This window comes from Schistocerca serialis, chromosome 2, assembly GCF_023864345.2.
Source record: "Schistocerca serialis cubense isolate TAMUIC-IGC-003099 chromosome 2, iqSchSeri2.2, whole genome shotgun sequence".
Lineage (NCBI taxonomy): Eukaryota > Metazoa > Arthropoda > Insecta > Orthoptera > Acrididae > Schistocerca > Schistocerca serialis.
Window position 1 is genome coordinate 703,820,332 of NC_064639.1, and position 18,030 is coordinate 703,838,361.

General features: G+C 41.3%; 1 protein-coding gene across 1 annotated transcript in view; it reads right to left on the reverse strand.

The window, feature by feature from the left end:
- Positions 1-17,070, reverse strand: part of LOC126457852 (TAF5-like RNA polymerase II p300/CBP-associated factor-associated factor 65 kDa subunit 5L) — a 154,145-nt gene extending 137,075 nt beyond the window's left edge. The window contains exon 1 of the mRNA XM_050094492.1: positions 16,874-17,070. Coding sequence (XP_049950449.1) covers positions 16,874-16,942 — 69 coding nt within the window. The 5' untranslated portion in view covers positions 16,943-17,070. The remainder of the gene's footprint in view (positions 1-16,873) is intronic.
- Positions 17,071-18,030: the final 960 nt, after the last annotated feature.

Genomic DNA, 18,030 nt, shown 5'->3' on the forward strand with positions numbered 1-18,030 from the left:
TGGCAATATAACAAATGTGTCTAGTCAAATGTTATCAAAATTTTCTTTCAGAACTAAGGAAAATTGGTTTTATCACATACTCAGAGAATTACTACTCTTAAAAGCCAAAATATAATTTTGATTTATGTAATAAATAACAACTAATAACAACAACTACAACTAGACTTTATTTGACTGGACACGAGTATTCAATCAAACCCTCTTAATATTCACAATACATTTTCCTGGAGAATCACATGTTGCTTATATAGAAATTAATAATTTCCCTTCAAACATGAAAGCCCACAATGGGTTCACAATAAGAAAGTAAGTTAGGGTTTAAGTCTTGATCAGAGCAGACGTGCAGCGGAGTGAGACCAGCTACTTTGAGATCTTCGGTACGCGATAAGGCAGCCGCATAGGCAGGCCAGAGGAGGAAGATCCCGACAACCGCGCCATGACCAGCTGTCTGCCTCAGCACAACCACCTGTGCTGAACTGAAGAACAAAGGTGTCTTGCACACAGTGCCACTTCATTGTGACACCGTGCCAAAGAAAGCAAAAGAGTCACTGTTTAGCTACTACACCTTGGTTGCGGCAAAAGTGTCATGTCGGATAGTGCTGGGCGGCAGAACTCTTCTGCCTTCTCCCAAAGATTAGGGAACATTCCATGTCAGGGCCGACAGCACTGCCCCGTTACCTGCGCACGTGTCGAGTAGATGAATTGACACACGGAAACCTTCAGGCTGAGGCAGCAGCCAACACAAGGTGCCAACTAAGTGTGAAGCTGGCATCCCGAGCACAACCACACTCACAGTAGGGCACTCAGACTGACTAAAACACCATGAGCAGCGACAGTGACCAAGGCCACCCCCCCCCACCCCCACCACCACCACCACCACCCACCACCCACCACCACCACCACCCACCACCAACCTACCCTAATATAACAGTAAGCCCCCCAGCCAGTCCCTCTCCCTCACCGAACAGAAGTAGGACCCCAAGTGAATCGTCCTCCCAGGCAAAGGGACAGGAAATTAGAGACCCTTAGCCCATGAAATAGGAACTGAAAAACCTCCCCAAAAGCACTAAGCAACCCACACTAGCATCAGACATGACGAAGTACCTTAAACAAGACTCCCTCAGGATCATCACGGACCTCAAAACTAACCATAACGGGACAGCAGCCTATATCTGGGGTCAGGTGGGAGACACTAAGAGGGAAATCATGACCAAACTTAGAAGATGTGGGTATCCTGAGGTTTTTGTAAGCCCCAGACACACAAGAGAACCACGAGGTGACCAAGGGAGACACAAGAAGAATCCCTCAATGTGTGTCATCCTAAAACAAATTCCTCATAGCACAACAGAATCAGTGACTGATCAACTTCGTCAACAAGGCTATGGCATAGTAAAGGCATGGCACATTAAGGACAGGAAGCAATAATGCGCTCACACAGAAGTTCTGGGTGATAACGCATTGCCAACAAACTGTGGACACACTCCTGACTGAAAGAGCGAAAACAAAGTTTACCATGCAATGAGCAGAGCCCCCACAGGGCACCCGGGACACCCCCCACCCCTTCCCCGGCCCACGCAATGTGGCAGGTGCTTGAACTTTGAGCACACCACAGCAAACTGCAGAAAACAAACAAACCCAAAATACAGGGAATTGCACTAACTCTTTAACTGCAACCTAAGGAGAAAGAACAGTGTGCAAACTGCAGGGCAACCACTCAGCCCTCTCCTACAAGCGCCGCAAGCATCCCAAAGAGGCCACGAGCGAAGAAACACGTGTGCCCATCAAAGTCATCAATGAGCTAGCACCACTCGCAAATAACGACAATGACCTGAAACAGGAGATTGTGTTAAAGGAAGACCTGGTGCGATTTCTTGCTGTAACTATGCTGAACTTGTTCCAAGACAGCAGGGAAAAAGACTAAGGTGACACAGGCAGGAAACAAGATACATTGACTATTGGCACCCCAAAACTCACTTTAGGCACACACCTCAGCATACACCACAACACACACCACAGAACACAAACTAAACGGGCACCCCTCTCCCCCAACTTCCCACCTACACCCTTTCCAGGCACCTCCACGATGGCCAACACACTACATGCCGACACACTACGTCTCTTATCTGTAAACACTCAATGCGTCAAACCGAAACACACATTATTAATGCATACAATACAACAGGAAGGCGTCCATGTTCCAGGCATCACCGAGACATGGCTAAGGAATATAGACACTTTTGGCCTCCCTAAATTACAGGAGGGCAGACCAGATGGAAGAGGTGGAGTAGCACTGCTTGCACAGGACACAATAGCAGCAAAGGAAGTCCCTCTGCCGGCACCACTTAATACTATGGGAGCAGTTATAGTATAGATAAGAAACAGGAACAGACACACTCTCATGATAACCTGCCTGTAAAACCCATCCTCAATGCCAATACTATTGCACTTTCTACGACATATGATGAAGTACAATAAATACATAATACTACGAGGCTTTAATGCAAGGCACCATAGACTAGGAGACACAGCCGATAATGGAAACGGCCGACATCTATTTGACTTCCTGACAAGAGAGCTGATGGACCGACTACCAGTCAGCCAACCGACCTTCATAGGTCACTAAAGCCACTCGACACCAGACCACGTGCTATATGGACACAACATTAGCAACACAATGTCAGAGCCTGTTGTAGGCTATAACGAGCGACCACCAACCAATCCTTTTTTCGACCAGTGCCACCCTGCCTCCAGACCATATCCCCACAAGGCGAATGATGCACAAATATACAAATGCCGACTGGGATTACGACGACCTCCAACACGCCACCAACAGAATAGAGACTGCCATACATCAAGCAACAGATGAAGGCATTCCCACTATAGTAGTCGAAAATTGGAAACGAGCCATCCCACAGGAATCCGTCAACCTAATACGACAGAAGAAACAACTTTACAGACAAATCAGACACGACAATAAACCAGACCTGAAAAGACAATGGAACAGCAGACTGAATGCCAGAATTAAAAGAATCATATCTGAATACCAACAAAGACAATGGGACAGCACATGCAGAAGACTAAACTACAGGGAAGAAGGGAAATTCTGGCAACACTTTAAAACACTAACAGGACAACAAAAAACACCACATTAATAGTGGACAACGAGCCAACAACAGACAAAGTAGAACAAGCTGAGGCATTTAGACAAGTACTACAGCAAGTATATCCTTTCCCACAAGTTGCTAAATTCGATGACAACTTCTGACAACACATAGAGCACCAACTACCCTATACTTAAATATCCCAACAACAAGACAGAAGATGAGAACACACTGACGGCGGAAATCACCAACACAGAAATCATAAATGCAATCTACTCAGGATGCAACACAGCCCCTGGATAGAATGACATAAGTTGCATACACCTCCTCCAGAAAGCCCCAGCCCACCTCTTGGTACCCCTTCTTTCCCTCATCTATAACAACTGTCTCACCAACAAAACATTACCAATCAGCTGGGAAACTAGCAAATCAATAATGTTACCAAAACCAGACAAAGCAAAGACTGACGCGTGACCCTATAGACAGATATCTCTACTCAACGTCAAAGGAAAAACATACAAAAGGATACTAACTGACCGCATGAAAATGTATATAGAATGCAAAGAAATCCTCCCCTTGACACAATCAGGCTTCCGACAAAATCATTCCAATGACCCACTAATCAAATTGACCAACAGAATAATGCAACGTTTTAAGAGAGGGCACTGCACGCTCACAGTCTTATTAGACATAAAGTGTGCTCTGACACACAGGACTGCTCTACAAATTGAACCAGTTGGGCATATTTCACAAACAGGAAATGCAAGGTACATGTCGGCGGTGCTTCCTCTCTATAATTTACACCCCAAGCAGGAGTATCACAATGAGGCATATTGTCCCCGCTACTATATGTACTTTACACGGCTGACATACCAACGACAACAATCCCTACAAAAACGGTAGGACTTTTTGCTGACGACACCGCCTACTGGTGTAGGGAACTGAAGATGACAACCATACAATGAAAGACACAAACCTGCCTACAACAACTAGAAACCTGGATGGCAAAATGGAGAATCCGTCCAAACCCATCCAAAACCCAAATGGTCTTATTCAGACATAGACACCTGGCAAAAAAAACGACAGCAAAACACAGATGACATACAACTGATGCTCTGGAACACATCACTGAGACTTAATGACACTGCCGGGTACCTAGGTGTGTACCTAGACAAACATCTAAACTGTAAAACAAACCTCACATACCTGCTTAACATGACAAGAAAAAGACAAAGTCTAATCAGACGAGTACAAGGACGATTCCACAGATGTGACAATCAAACTGCGATCCACACCTACAAGACTTAATCAGACCTGTGATAGAATATGCTTCAAGCCCCTTAGGGGTCCTGCATAAACTGGTAGCAGAATGACTTTACTCAAGCAAGAGACAACTCTTATGCAGCATTTCTAGACTGCCAAGGCTCACACCTATGACATCACTGGCGTGGAACCGCTACAAACCAGACTGACTAAACCCAGGGCAAACTACGGGAGAGACATATTAACCAAACGCCCAGACATGGATGACTTCCTGAGAAGACCACAAACGAATAGGCGACCAAAATTCAAATACATCCAACCAGACAGTAGCACACAACACCAGTCAAGAATACCCAGACTTTGCCCCCACCATGGAACCCCTAACCCAAGACATCTCACTTCCCCCATATCTGGACCAAAGACAGAGAAACTAGCCCCGTAAACACACACACACACACACACACACACACACACACACACACACACACACACACACACACACACACACACACATATATATACACACGATAGAATTAAGTTAGACATAAAACGTAGCATAGACTAAAAATTACAATATGTAACTGTTCATCACTACCATGAAAGTCATTTCCCTAAGGTGACAGGAGGACCTGATGTAAACAGGACAGTACCTTAAACAAACACCCAATTGACAACTGCTCTCTAAATTCAATTGTATATCTTCAAATTATCCTTGCCTCCCACCAATGTTGTTGTTGTTGTGGTCTTCAGTCCTGAGACTGGTTTGATGCAGCTCTCCATGCTACTCTATCCTGTGCAAGCTTTTTCATCTCCCAGTACCTACTGCAACCTACATCCTTCTGAATCGGCTTAGTGTATTCATCTCTTGGTCTCCCTCTACGATTTTTACCATCCATGCTGCCCTCCAATACTAAACTGGTGATCCCTTGATGCCTCAGAACATGACCTACCAACCGATCCCTTCTTCTGGTCAAGTTGTGCCACAAACTTCTCTTCTCTCCAATCCTATTCAATACCTCCTCATTAGTTATGTGATCTACCCATCTAATCTTCAGCATTCTTCTGTAGCACCACATTTCGAAAGCTTCTATTCTCTTCTTGTCCAAACTATTTATCGTCCATGTTTCACTTCCATACATGGCTACACTCCATACAAATACTTTCAGAAATGACTTCCTGACACTTAAATCTATACTCGATGTTAACAAATTTCTCTTCTTCAGAAACGCTTTCCTTGCCATTGCCAGTCTACATTTTATATCCTCTCTACTTGGACCATTATCAGTTATTTTGCTCCCCAAATAGCAAAACTCCTTTACTACTTTAAGTGGCTCATTTCCTAATCTAATTCCCTCAGCATCACCCGACTTAATTAGACTACATTCCATTAGCCTTGTTTTGCTTTTGTTGATGTTCATCTTATATCCTCCTTTCAAGACACTGTCCATTCCATTCAACTGCTCTTCCAAGTCCTTTCTTTGCTGCCTCTGACAGAATTACAATGTCATCGGCGAACCTCAAAGTTTTTATTTCTTCCCCATGAATTATAATATCTACTCCGAATTTTTCTTTTGTTTCCTTTACTGCTTGCTCAATATACAGATTGAACAACATCGGGGAGAGGCTACAACCCTGTCTTACTCCCTTCCCAACCACTGCTTCCCTTTCATGTCCCTCGACTCTTATAACTGCCATCTGGTTTCTGTACAAATTGTAAATAGCCTTTCGCTCCCTGTATTTTACCCCTGCCACCTTTAGAATTTGAAAGAGAGTATTCCAGTCAACATTGTCAAAAGCTTTCTCTGAGTCTACAAATGCTAGAAACGTAGGTTTGCCTGTCCTTAATCTTTCTTCTAAGATAAGTCGTAAGGTCAGTATTGCCTCACGTGTTCCAACATTTCTATGGAATCCAAACTGATCTTCCCCGAGGTTGGCTTCTACTAGTTTTTCCATTCGTCTGTAAAGAATTCGTGTTAGTATTTTGCAGCTGTGACTTATTAAACTGATAGTTCGGTAATTTTCACATCTGTCAACACCTGCTTTCTTTGGGAATGGAATTATTATATTCTTCTTGAAGTCTGAGGGTATTTCGCCTGTTTCATACATCTTGCCCACCAGATGGTAGAGTTTTGTCAGGACTGGCTCTCCCAAGGCCGTCAGTAGTTCCAATGGAATGTTGTCTACTCCAGGGCCCTTGTTTCGACTCAGGTCTTTCAGTGCTCTGTCAAACTCTTCACGCAGTATCATATCTCCCATTTCATCTTCATCTACATCCTCTTCCATTTCCATAATATTGTCCTCATGTACATCGCCCTTGTATAGACCCTCTATATACTACTTCCACCTTTCTGCTTTCCCTTCTTTGCTTAGAACTGGGTTTCCATCTGAGCTCTTGATATTCATACAAGTCGTTCTCTTATCTCCAAAGGTCTCTTTAATTTTCCTGTAGGCAGTATCTATCTTACCCCTAGTGAGATAGGCCTCTACATCCTTACATTTGTCCTCTAGCCATCTCTACTTAGCCATTTTGCACTTCCTGTCGATCTCATTTTTGAGACGTTTGTATTCCTTTTTGCCTGCTTCATTTACTGCATTTTTATATTTTCTCCTTTCATCAATTAAATTCAATATTTCTTCTGTTACCCAAGGATTTCTACTAGCCCTCGTCTTTTTACCTACTTGATCCTCTGCTGCCTTCGCTACTTCATCCCTCAAAGCTACCCATTCTTCTTCTACTGTATTTCTTTCCCCCATTCTTGTCAATTGTTCCCTTATGCTCTCCCTAAAACTCTGCACAACCTCTGGTTCTTTCAGTTTATCCAGGTCCCATCTCCTTAAATTCCCACCTTTTTGCTGTTTCTTCAGTTTTAATCTACAGGTCATAACCAATAGACTGTGGTCAGAGTCCACATCTGCCCCTGGAAATGTCTTACAATTTAAAACCTGGTTCCTAAATCTCTGTCTTACCATTATATAATCTATCTGATACCTTTTAGTATCTCCAGGGTTCTTCCATGTATACAACCTTCTTTCACGATTCTTAAACCAAGTGTTAGCTATGATTATGTTGTGCTCTGTGCAAAATTCTACCAGGCGGCTTCCTCTTTCATTTTTTAGCTCCAATCCATATTCACCTACTACGTTTTCTTTTCTCCCTTTTCCTACTGTCGAATTCCAGTCACCCATGACTATTAAATTTTCGTCTCAATTCACTATCTGAATAATTTCTTTTATCTCATCATACATCAATTTCTTCATCCTCTGCAGAGCTAGTTGGCATATAAACTTGTACTACTGTAGTAGGTGTGGGCTTCGTATCTATCTTGGCCACAATAATGCGTTCACTATGCTGTTTGTAGTAGCTTACCTGCATTCCTACTTTCCTATTCATTATTAAACCTACTCCTGCATTACCCCTATTTGATTTTGTGTTTATAACCCTGTAGTCACCTGACCAGAAGTCTTGTTCCTCCTGCCACCGAACTTCACTAATTCCCACTATATCTAACTTTAACCTATCCATTTCCCTTTTTAAATTTTCTAACCTACCTGCCCGATTAAGGGATCTGACATTCCACGCTCCGATCCGTAGAACGCCAGTTTTCTTTCTCTTGATAACGACATCCTCTTGAGTAGTCCCCGCCCGGAGATCCGAATGGGGGACTATTTTACCTCCAGAATATTTTACCCAAGAGGACGCCATCATCATTTAATCATACAGTAAAGCTGCATGCCCTCGGGAAAAATTACGGCTGTAGTTTCCCCTTGCTTTCAGCCGTTTGCAGTACCAGCACAGCAAGGCCGTTTTGGTTATTGTTACAAGGCCAGATCAGTCAATCATCCAGACTGTTGCCCTTGCAACTACTGAAAAGGCTGCTGCCCCTCTTCAGGAACCACACGTTTGTTTGGTCTCTCAACAGATACCCCTCCATTGTGGTTGCACCTACGGTACGGCTATCTGTATCGCTGAGGCACGCAAGCCTCCCCACCAACAGCAAGGTCCATGGTTCATGGGCGGGCTCCCACCAATAGCGGATCATATAAAGAAAATTGTCTCTCTCTCTCTCTCTCTCTCTCTCTCTCTAAGAAGTAGCACAAAACAACACCACCAGCACGCGCACACCAAATGAAACAACACTACAAGAACCAAAAAAAAAGTGCACACAACAGCCGCTTCAAAGCATAAAGCTTAAACTATAACCCTAGCTATGTAAAGTCACTGCAACAACCAAATAGTTGTAACAAACAACAAATGTATCTGTACAACAAAAGGCTGAAAAGGGTAATGCAAGCGCTCAAACAGCCCGCCTATCCCTTCATGGACGGGAATGAGAAAAAGTCTTGATCTCTTTATTATAAGGCATAGGAGAACTTAATCAACCTTGAGAGGTACTGGTATGAAGTACACAGTATATAACTCAAAGCCCCTTACTGACAAAGCTATACTACAGAGTTCAAATGTCTGTCTACATACTAGTCAACAAGTCAGTTTTTTTGGTATGGTCTGAGAGTTTTTTTATATAACTTGTTTGGATTTTAGGACATCTCGGAATATCTGCATATGTTACTTACAGGACACCACACAGCTTCACTTCCTAATAACCTCTTAGTTCAAACAATGGAAAGCCCAGGTTGTTGTCATTCTTAATTCAGCTACATAGGAAGCTTTCCAGCCCAGACTACTTTTTTTTACATGCAACAGGCACTGAGAAGAGTGTAATAGCTAGTGACTCAGTTGTTCCTAACTGAGAACAATATGAGACCATTGATCACCGTAATCTTCAAACGGAGCAATATGAAAGCAACTTAGTATAAATTATGGCTATGTGAATTTTATCAGTGGAAGTGGAATGTGAAATATCTTACCATAGACTAAAGTTCTACAATAATAAACTGATTACTGACCATAAGAGCTACAATATGACGCTGGATTCAGAAGTTAAATTCCTTTGTACAGAGAGCAATGTGAAAAGTTATCAACAAAACTGAAATTCATGTTCCGTCTACCAATCTGAAGGAAAGTCTAATTTCGTCTTATGTACAGTCACAAATGGATTTCAATAATCCACACAGTTTCTCAGTGGTTATAATGGCACTGACCCAGAAGATGCCACACTGAAGGTCACAACACAGAATTCCATCTTCCAAGACTTTTCTGCCCAGAAACATTGTATTACAGTTCTTCTTTTGACTGTCACATTTCATCAACGTCACAGTATTAATTTAAGTGACTGAAGAACTGCAATTTGTTAAAATTCCTGAATGGAGGAAAGGTGGCCATACTTGATATCTGTATGATTCTATATAATTACATAAAAGAGCTTCCTCACACAAATGTGCACTATGGATTACTCAAAGTCTTTGATACTGCTCTGCCAACTCACAACCAAACCATTAGGTCAACTAAACTTACGAATACCAGATATCAGCTCCATTCCATGACTTAATGTTGTTGGGGCATGTGACGACGTACATGTGCAGACAGCGCAATGTCTTCTTTTTTTTACTGATCTACAGTGTAAACTGAGATATGAATTGAACTGAAGAGTGAGAAGCTGGTTGAGAGTTGGCAAAGCCAACAAATGTGAATACAAAATCTCATTTGTGGTGAGATACTGATCTGTAGTGTTCCCCAATATCTAGGTTAGGTTGAAAGGTGACAGTTTTTCGGTGAGTTTGAAAAGCGGTATTGAAGGCTTCAGTTAATCCAAATATTTAACTTAGGTGGCTACCATTTTTAATCAAGAAACTGATTAAATAACTATTTTTTAGTTATTAAGGTACATACTAGCCACATGCATTTTATTCATTTATTCTTATTTTATTGTATGTTTATTTCTAACTGAACAATGGAAAATGAAGGATGGAATAATAACAATATTATGAAAAGGATAGACTGTTATTCAGCATGTAGTGAAGATTCTGAGTTGTACAAAGGCACAACAAAGACTGCTAAACAAGTAAGCTTTCAGCCGAAACATATACTACTGCGGTAGGGGTGGGAAGGATAGTGGTACGACATTCCTCATTTCAGGGCAAGAAGAGAGGTAGTCAAAATGCTGGCAGAGAATATGATTCAGCTGCGCCAGTTCAGCATGGTATTGAGTCATCTGGTGGGACTTTGGGAGGTGGTGAGGACTGCGGAGATATGGCACGGGACATTTGTTTTCGAGCACGGTTGGGAGGGTAATTTTGGCCTGTGAAGGCATCATTGATATTCTTAATATATTTGGAGAAGAACTGCTCATCACCACATATGCAACAGCCACTGGTAGCTAGGCTGTATGCAGGAGACTTTTGGTATGGAATCGATAGCAGCTATCAAAGTGGATGTACTGCCGGTGGTTGGTAAGTTTTATGGACAGGGGTACAGATGTACCCATCTTTAAAGTGAACATCAACATCAAAGAAGGCAGCTTGTTTGGTTGAGGAGGACCAGGTGAAGAGAATGTGGGAGAAGGTGTCGAGGTTTTGGATGAAAATGAATAGGGTGTGCTCACCCTCATTCCAGATTACGAAAATGTCATTAATAAATCTGAACAAGGTGAGGGGTTTAGGTTTCTGGGAGGTTAGGAAAGACTCCTCTATATGGCCCATGAATAGCTTGTGGAGGATGGTGCCATGCTAGTGCCCATTGCCCTACAAAGGATTTGATTGTAGGTGATGCTTTTAAAGGAGAAGTAATTGTGGTTGAGGATACAGTTAGTCATGGTGATCAGCAAGGTGGCTGTAGTCTGAAATCCATCGCCATTGGGATAGGTAGTGTCCAACAGTGGCAAGACCATGGGCATTGTGGATGTTAATAGGCCTACATGTATTCCTTGACAATAAGATATACAGGGTGTTACAAAAAGGTACGGCCAAATTTTCAAGAAACATTCCTCACACACAAAAGAAAGAAAATATGTTATGTGGACATGTGTCTGTAAACACTTACTTTCCATGTTAGAGCTCATTTTATTACTTCTCTTCAAATCACATTAATCATGGAATGGAAACAAACAGCAACAGAACGTACCAGCGTGACTTCAAACACTTTGATATAGGAAATGTTCAAAATGTCCTCCGTTAGCGAGGATACATGCATCCACCCTCCGTCGCATGGAATCCCTGATGCGCTGATGCAGCCCTGGAGAATGGCGTATTGTATCACAGCCGTCCACAATACGAGCACGAAGAGTCTCTACATTTGGTACCGGGATTGCGTAGACAAGAGCTTTCAAATGCCCCCATAAATGAAAGTCAAGAGGGTTGAGGTCAGGAGAGCGTGGAGGCCATGGAATTGGTCCGCCTCTACCAATCCATCAGTCACCAAATCTGTTGTTGAGATGCGTTCGAACACTTCGACTGAAATGTGCAGGAGCTCCATTGTGCATGAACCACATGTTGTGTCGTACTTGTAAAGGCACACGTTCTAGCAGCACAGGTAGAGTATCCCATATGAAATCATGATAACGTGCTCCATTGAGCGTAGGTGGAAGAACGAAACTAAAATGAGCTCTAACATGGAAATTAAGCATTTCTGGACACATGTCCACATAACATCTTTTCTTTATTTGTGCCTGAGGAATGTTTCCTGAAAGTTCGGCCGTACACCCTGTATGCAACTTGCCCAATTATGAGCGGTGAAGGTTTCAGATTTGCCAATAAAAGGTATCATATATACAGGGATGGTTCAAAATAATTCAAATGGCTCAAGTGGCTCTAAGCACTATGAGACTTAACATCTGAGGTCATCAGTCCCCTCAAAATAATTATTATGACACAATTAGCAAAATCCAGTTACAACGCAGCTAAAGCATATCTACTGGTACAACTACCTATGTAATGTGTCATATTATCGGATAACAAGTGCCATATTTACACACTACAATAATAGTGACACATCATCAATTACTGACACATTCCATAAAATTTCATGTTCATGATCCATAGAACAAGTATTAATGTAATGTAACTACGTATTCTTAAAAAAAAAAATTTAGTTCTAAACAAATTACATAACTGAAGAAATTACTGTTTTATGCTTGAAAAGAGAAGACAAGTGTTTAACATCCTGCTGGCAATGAGGTCATTAGAGGCGGCGTAAGCTTGGATTACAGAAGGCTGGAGAATGAAAGCAGCCGGGCCCCTTTAACGGAACCATCCCAGCTATTTTAGGGAAATCACGGAAAACCTACATCAAGATGGCCAGATACAGGTTTGAACCATCATCCTCCCAAATGCAAGTCCAGTGTGCTAACCACTGCGCTATCCGGCTCGGTGCAAGAGAAGAACAATGCTGATCACACTTCAATCTTATTTCTTTTCTAACACATTGTAAACAGTGACATCAAAGTTCAGTATTGCAGGGGTCAGAGAAATAAATGATGAATATAAATTGATACTCTTTGATACAATGACAAGTAAAAAAAATCATTCCCTAATGATAACCAAACGTTTTCTCTTCAAAAATTTAAAGAAAACTGAAGGAAATTTTCGTCTCTGGAGGCTGATTTAAGGTAAAGCAATACTCACAGGCAAATTCATAGGGCAAAGATAAATTTAAAACTGGGATTGGCGTAAAAAAGATTTTCTTCACGTGGAAAACAACTTTTGGATGAGTAAAAAAAAGGGAGTGTAGTGTTGAAAATACAAAAGAGAACATACAGACTGAATGGAAAACTGTGTTTCTGGTACTGCATATTATTGCAAATATGTTTTTCCTTTATCTACTTCATCTTCTTTATGTTATTGTTACTACTACTATTGTAGGTGATGCATTTAACTATTGTTACTCCCCCCCCATGAACCATGGACCTTGCTGTTGGTAGGGAGGCTTGCATGCCTCAGTGATACAGATAGCTGTACCCTAAGTGCAACCACAATGGAGGGGTATCTGTTAAGAGGCCAGGCAAACATGTGGTTCCTGAAGAGGGGCAGCAGCCTTTTCAGCAGTTGTAGGGGCAACAGTCTGGGTGATTGACTGACCTGTACTTGTAACATTAACCAAAATGGCTTTGCTGTGCCGGTACAGCGAACAGCTGAAAGCAAGGGAAAACTACAGCCGTAAATTCTTCCTGAGGGCATGCAGCTTTACTGTATGGTTAAATGACGACGGCGTCCTCTTGGGTAAAACATTGGATATCCATGCGGGGACTACTCAGGAGTAGGTTGTTACCAGGAGAAAGAAAACTGGCGTTCTACGGATTGGAGCATGGAATGTCAGGTTCCTTAATCGGGCAGGTAGGTTACAAAATTTAAAAAGGGAAATGGATAGGTTAAAGTTAGATATGCTGGGAATTAGTGAAGTTCGGTGTCAGTAGGAACAAGACTTCTGTTCAGGAGATAACAGGGTTATAAATACAAAATCAAATAGGGCTAATGCAGGAGTAAGTTTAATAATGAATAAAAGAAATAGGAGCACGGGTAAGCTACTACAAGCAGCATAGTGAATACATTATTGTAGCCAAGATAAGACACGTATCCCACACCTACCACAGCAGTACAAGTTTATATGCCAACTAGCTCCACGGGCAACAAAGAGAATGAAGAAATGTATGATGAGGTAAAAGAAATTATTTAGATAGTAAAGGGAGATGAAAATTTAAGAGTAATGGGGAACTGGAATTCAACAGTAGGAAAAGGAAGAGTAGGAAAAGTGGTAAGTGAATATGGAAAGGGGCTAAGGCATGAAAGAGAAAGCCGCCTGGCAGAATTTTGCACAGAGCACAACTTAATCATAGCTAACACTTGGTTTAAGAATCACGAAATAAGGTTGTATACATGGAAGAAGCCTGGAGACACTGAAATGTTTCAGACCGATTATATAATGGTAGGACAGTGATTTAGGAACCAGGTCTTAAATTGTAAGACATTTCCAGGGGCACATGTGGAGTCTGAACACAATCTATTGGTTATGAACTGTGGATTAAAACTGAAGAAAATGCAAAAAGGTGGGAATTTAAGGAGATGGGACAAACGATTGACAACAATAGGGGAAAGAAACACAATAGGAGAAGAATGGGTAGCTTTGAGAGATGAGATAGTGAAGGCAACAGAGGATCAAGTAGGTAAAAAATCAAGGGCTTGTAGAAATCCTTGGGTAACTGAAGAGATATTGAATTTAATTGATGAAAGGAAAAAATATAAAAATACAGTAAATGAAGCACCCAAAAAGGAATACAAACATCTCAAAACTGAGATCAATGGGAAATGCAAAATGACTTAGCAGGGATGGCTAGAGACTAAATTTAATGATGTAGAGGTGAATATCACTAAAGGTAAGATAGATACTGCATACAGGAAAATTAAAGAGGCCTTTGGAGACAAGAGAACCACCTGTATGAATATCCAAGAGCTCAGATGGAAAACCAGTTCTAAGCAATGAAGAGAAAGCAGAAAGATGGAAGGAGTAGACAGAGGGGCTATACGAGGGCAATGTACTTTAGGCAATATTATGGAAATTGAGGAGGACGTAGGTGAAGATGAAATGGGAGCTATGATACTGCATGAAGAATTCGACAGAGCATTGGAAGACCTACGTCAAAACAAGGCCCCGGGGATATACAACATTCCATAAGAACTACTGATAGGCTTGGGAGAGGCAGCCCAGACAAAACTCTACCATCACCAATGTATGAGACAGGTGAAATATCCTCAGACGTCAAGAAGAACATAATAGTTCCAATCCCAAAGAAAGCAGGTCTTGGCAGGTGTGAAAATTATCAAACTATCAGTTTAATAAGCCACTGCTGCAAAATAATGACACGAATTCTTTACAGATGAATGGAAAAACTGGTCAAAGCCAATCTTAGGGATGATCAGTTTGGATTCCGTAGAAATGTTGGAACACGTGAGGCAATACTGACCCTATGACTTATCTTAGAAGAAAGAGTAAGGAAAGACAAACCTACATTTCTATCGTGTAGACTTAGAGAAAGCTTTTGATAATGTTGGCTGGAATACTCTCTTTCAAATTCTGAAGGTGGCAGGGGTCAAATACAGGGAGCGAAAGGCTATTTACAATTTGCACAGAAAACCAGATGGCAGTTATAAGAGCCGAGGGGCATGAAAGGGAAGCAGTGGTTGGGAAGGGAGTGAGACAGGTTGTAGCCTATCGCTGACGTTATTCAATCCATACATTGAGCAAGCAGTAAAGGAAAACAAAACAAAAATTTGAAGTAGGAATTAAAATCCATGGAGAAGAAATAAAAACTTTGAGATTCGCCAATGACACTGTAATTGTCAGAAACAGCAAAGGACGTGGAAGAGCAGTTGAATGGAATGGACAGTGTCTTGAAAGGAGGATATAAGATGAACATCAATAAAAGCAAAACAAGGATAATGGAATGTAGTCGAATTAAATTGGGTGATGCTGAGGGAATTAGATTAGGAAATGAGACAGTTAAAGCAGTAAATGAGTTCTGCTATTAGCGGAGCAAAGTAACTGATGATGGCCAAAGTAGAAAGGATATAAAATGTACACAAAATGGCAAGAAAAGCGGTTCCGAAGAAGAGAATTTTGTTAACATCGAGTATTGATTTAAATGTCAGTAGGTCTTTTTTCAAAGTATTTGTGTGGAATGTAGCCATGTATGGATGTGAAACATGGACAATAAACTGTTTAGACAAGAAGAGAATTGAAGCTTTCAAAATGTGGTGCTACCGAAGAATGCTGAAGATTAGATGGGTAGATCACATAATAAATGAAAAGGTACTGAACGAACTGGGAAGAAGAGGAATTTGTGACACAACTTGTCTAGAAGACGGGATCGGTTGGTAGGACATGTTCTGAGGCATCAAGAGATCACCAATTTAGTACTGGAGGGCAGTGGGGAGGGTAAAAATTGTAGAGGCAGACCAAGAAATGAATACACTAAGCAAATTCAGAAGGATGTAGGGTGCAGTATCTACTTGGAAATGAAGAAGCTTGCACAGGATAGAGTAGCATGGAGAGCTGCATCAAACCAGTCTTTGCACTGAAAGCTACAGCACCAGCTACTACTACTACTACTACTACTACTACTCTTGCTGCTACTACTATTTAAAATTTTTCTGTTTGAACGGTAATAATTTGCAAACAATATCCTTTATTCTGTATAAAACATGCAAGATGACATGTCTAAATCCATGGCAAAAATGTATTTATGGTAAAAAATAAATATAACGTAAGATTATCTTCCAATAGATGTAGCTACAGCAGTGCATTCAGTTTGCAACCCTGTCTGAAAGAACTGATTGCGTAGTAAAACTGTGATGAGTATGCCCGTAACGCGTATGGCTTAATTACGATCATTGCAAACAGTTTTCTTTGGAGATTGAATAACATGTTTGCCTACATCCCAGTCTTCCTAAGCGCGGAAAACACAACGAAGATCTCACACGGCGCTTTGTTCACAAATCATCTTCGCACGGCAAAGACGTCCGCACTCAAGAATTTTGCACCTGAATTATTGAAAACAGCTCATGACAACTAAAGAAAGTAATGATTTGTGGTGACGTCTGCAATGTCACCCGTTATGACATACCGCATAGTGCCGGCGTTTCAGATAAGTGTTCAGTGCAGATTTGATCGCTTCGCTTTTTGAACGCTTCATCTTACTGCTGACGTATGGCCCTGGTATAAACAGCTATAAAAAAATTCTGTCAGTCTCCATGAGTGCGTGAAAGCCTTTGCTCAAACCTCAACATAAACATCTTCCACCATCGAATGTTCCCTCTCACAACAAACAAAACATGCAAAGCATATGGATTCCAAAAGATGCCACAGTTTATGCTACCTGCCAATGATTCCCATCGATGTTTTCGGAATTCAGCTATAGAAAGACTAGACTGTAAGCGAAGCGCTACGTCCCTCTTGCCATCTGAACTAAAACTGTATTTTATACATTGATATTTATCAAATATTTCTTTCTTGCAAATATTCTGTCCAGAAAAGTATTTACTCTAGCACGGCCTTCTACAAAGCAGGCCATGACTTTTGCTGAAAAGGTTCCGTAGCGGACTATCAGTACATCTCACTACAGTTATATTTTATTTTCAGTTACTTATTTTTTCGTAACTCTTACCTCCATTCGTTTCTTCAGGACGTTCTCTTCCTTTTCTTCTTCATTCCCATTCAGAATAGTCGTCCAGTCATTTCACAATCGTCTATAATTCATTGTGGACAACGAGTGATAGTTGCAGCTAGAACTGTTAAATTAACTTTTGTCTTTCACATTCTAAAAAGTTTTCATCGAAAATTATTTTTTTTTCTGTATGAGTTGATTGAAAAATCCATATGCGTGTCTAACACCACATTTAGTTGTGTAAGGCTACAGGGTCAACTCGGAACACCATCAACAATATTTCAAAGGTTGTTCAAGGATATTTTCTGAATGTTTGAATGTAAGGCACCCATGGTCTCATCACAGGATTTCTTAAGAATATTTATTAGCTACAAGGTAAATACAGTGTTCATCTATTTTCACACAGCTAACAAACTCACAACACTGAAAAGACTGTTGTAGATACATTACATTCATTGTTGAAAGTCCTCTCTATCAGCGTTGCCAACGCCCCAGCATTACTGGATCGCATAATTGGTTAGAGATCATCAATTAGTTCGCTAAGGATAGTACATCTACAATCTACACTATAAAATCCGTTTTTTGTCGCGTGTCCTGGAATTTTGTTGCAGGTGGGC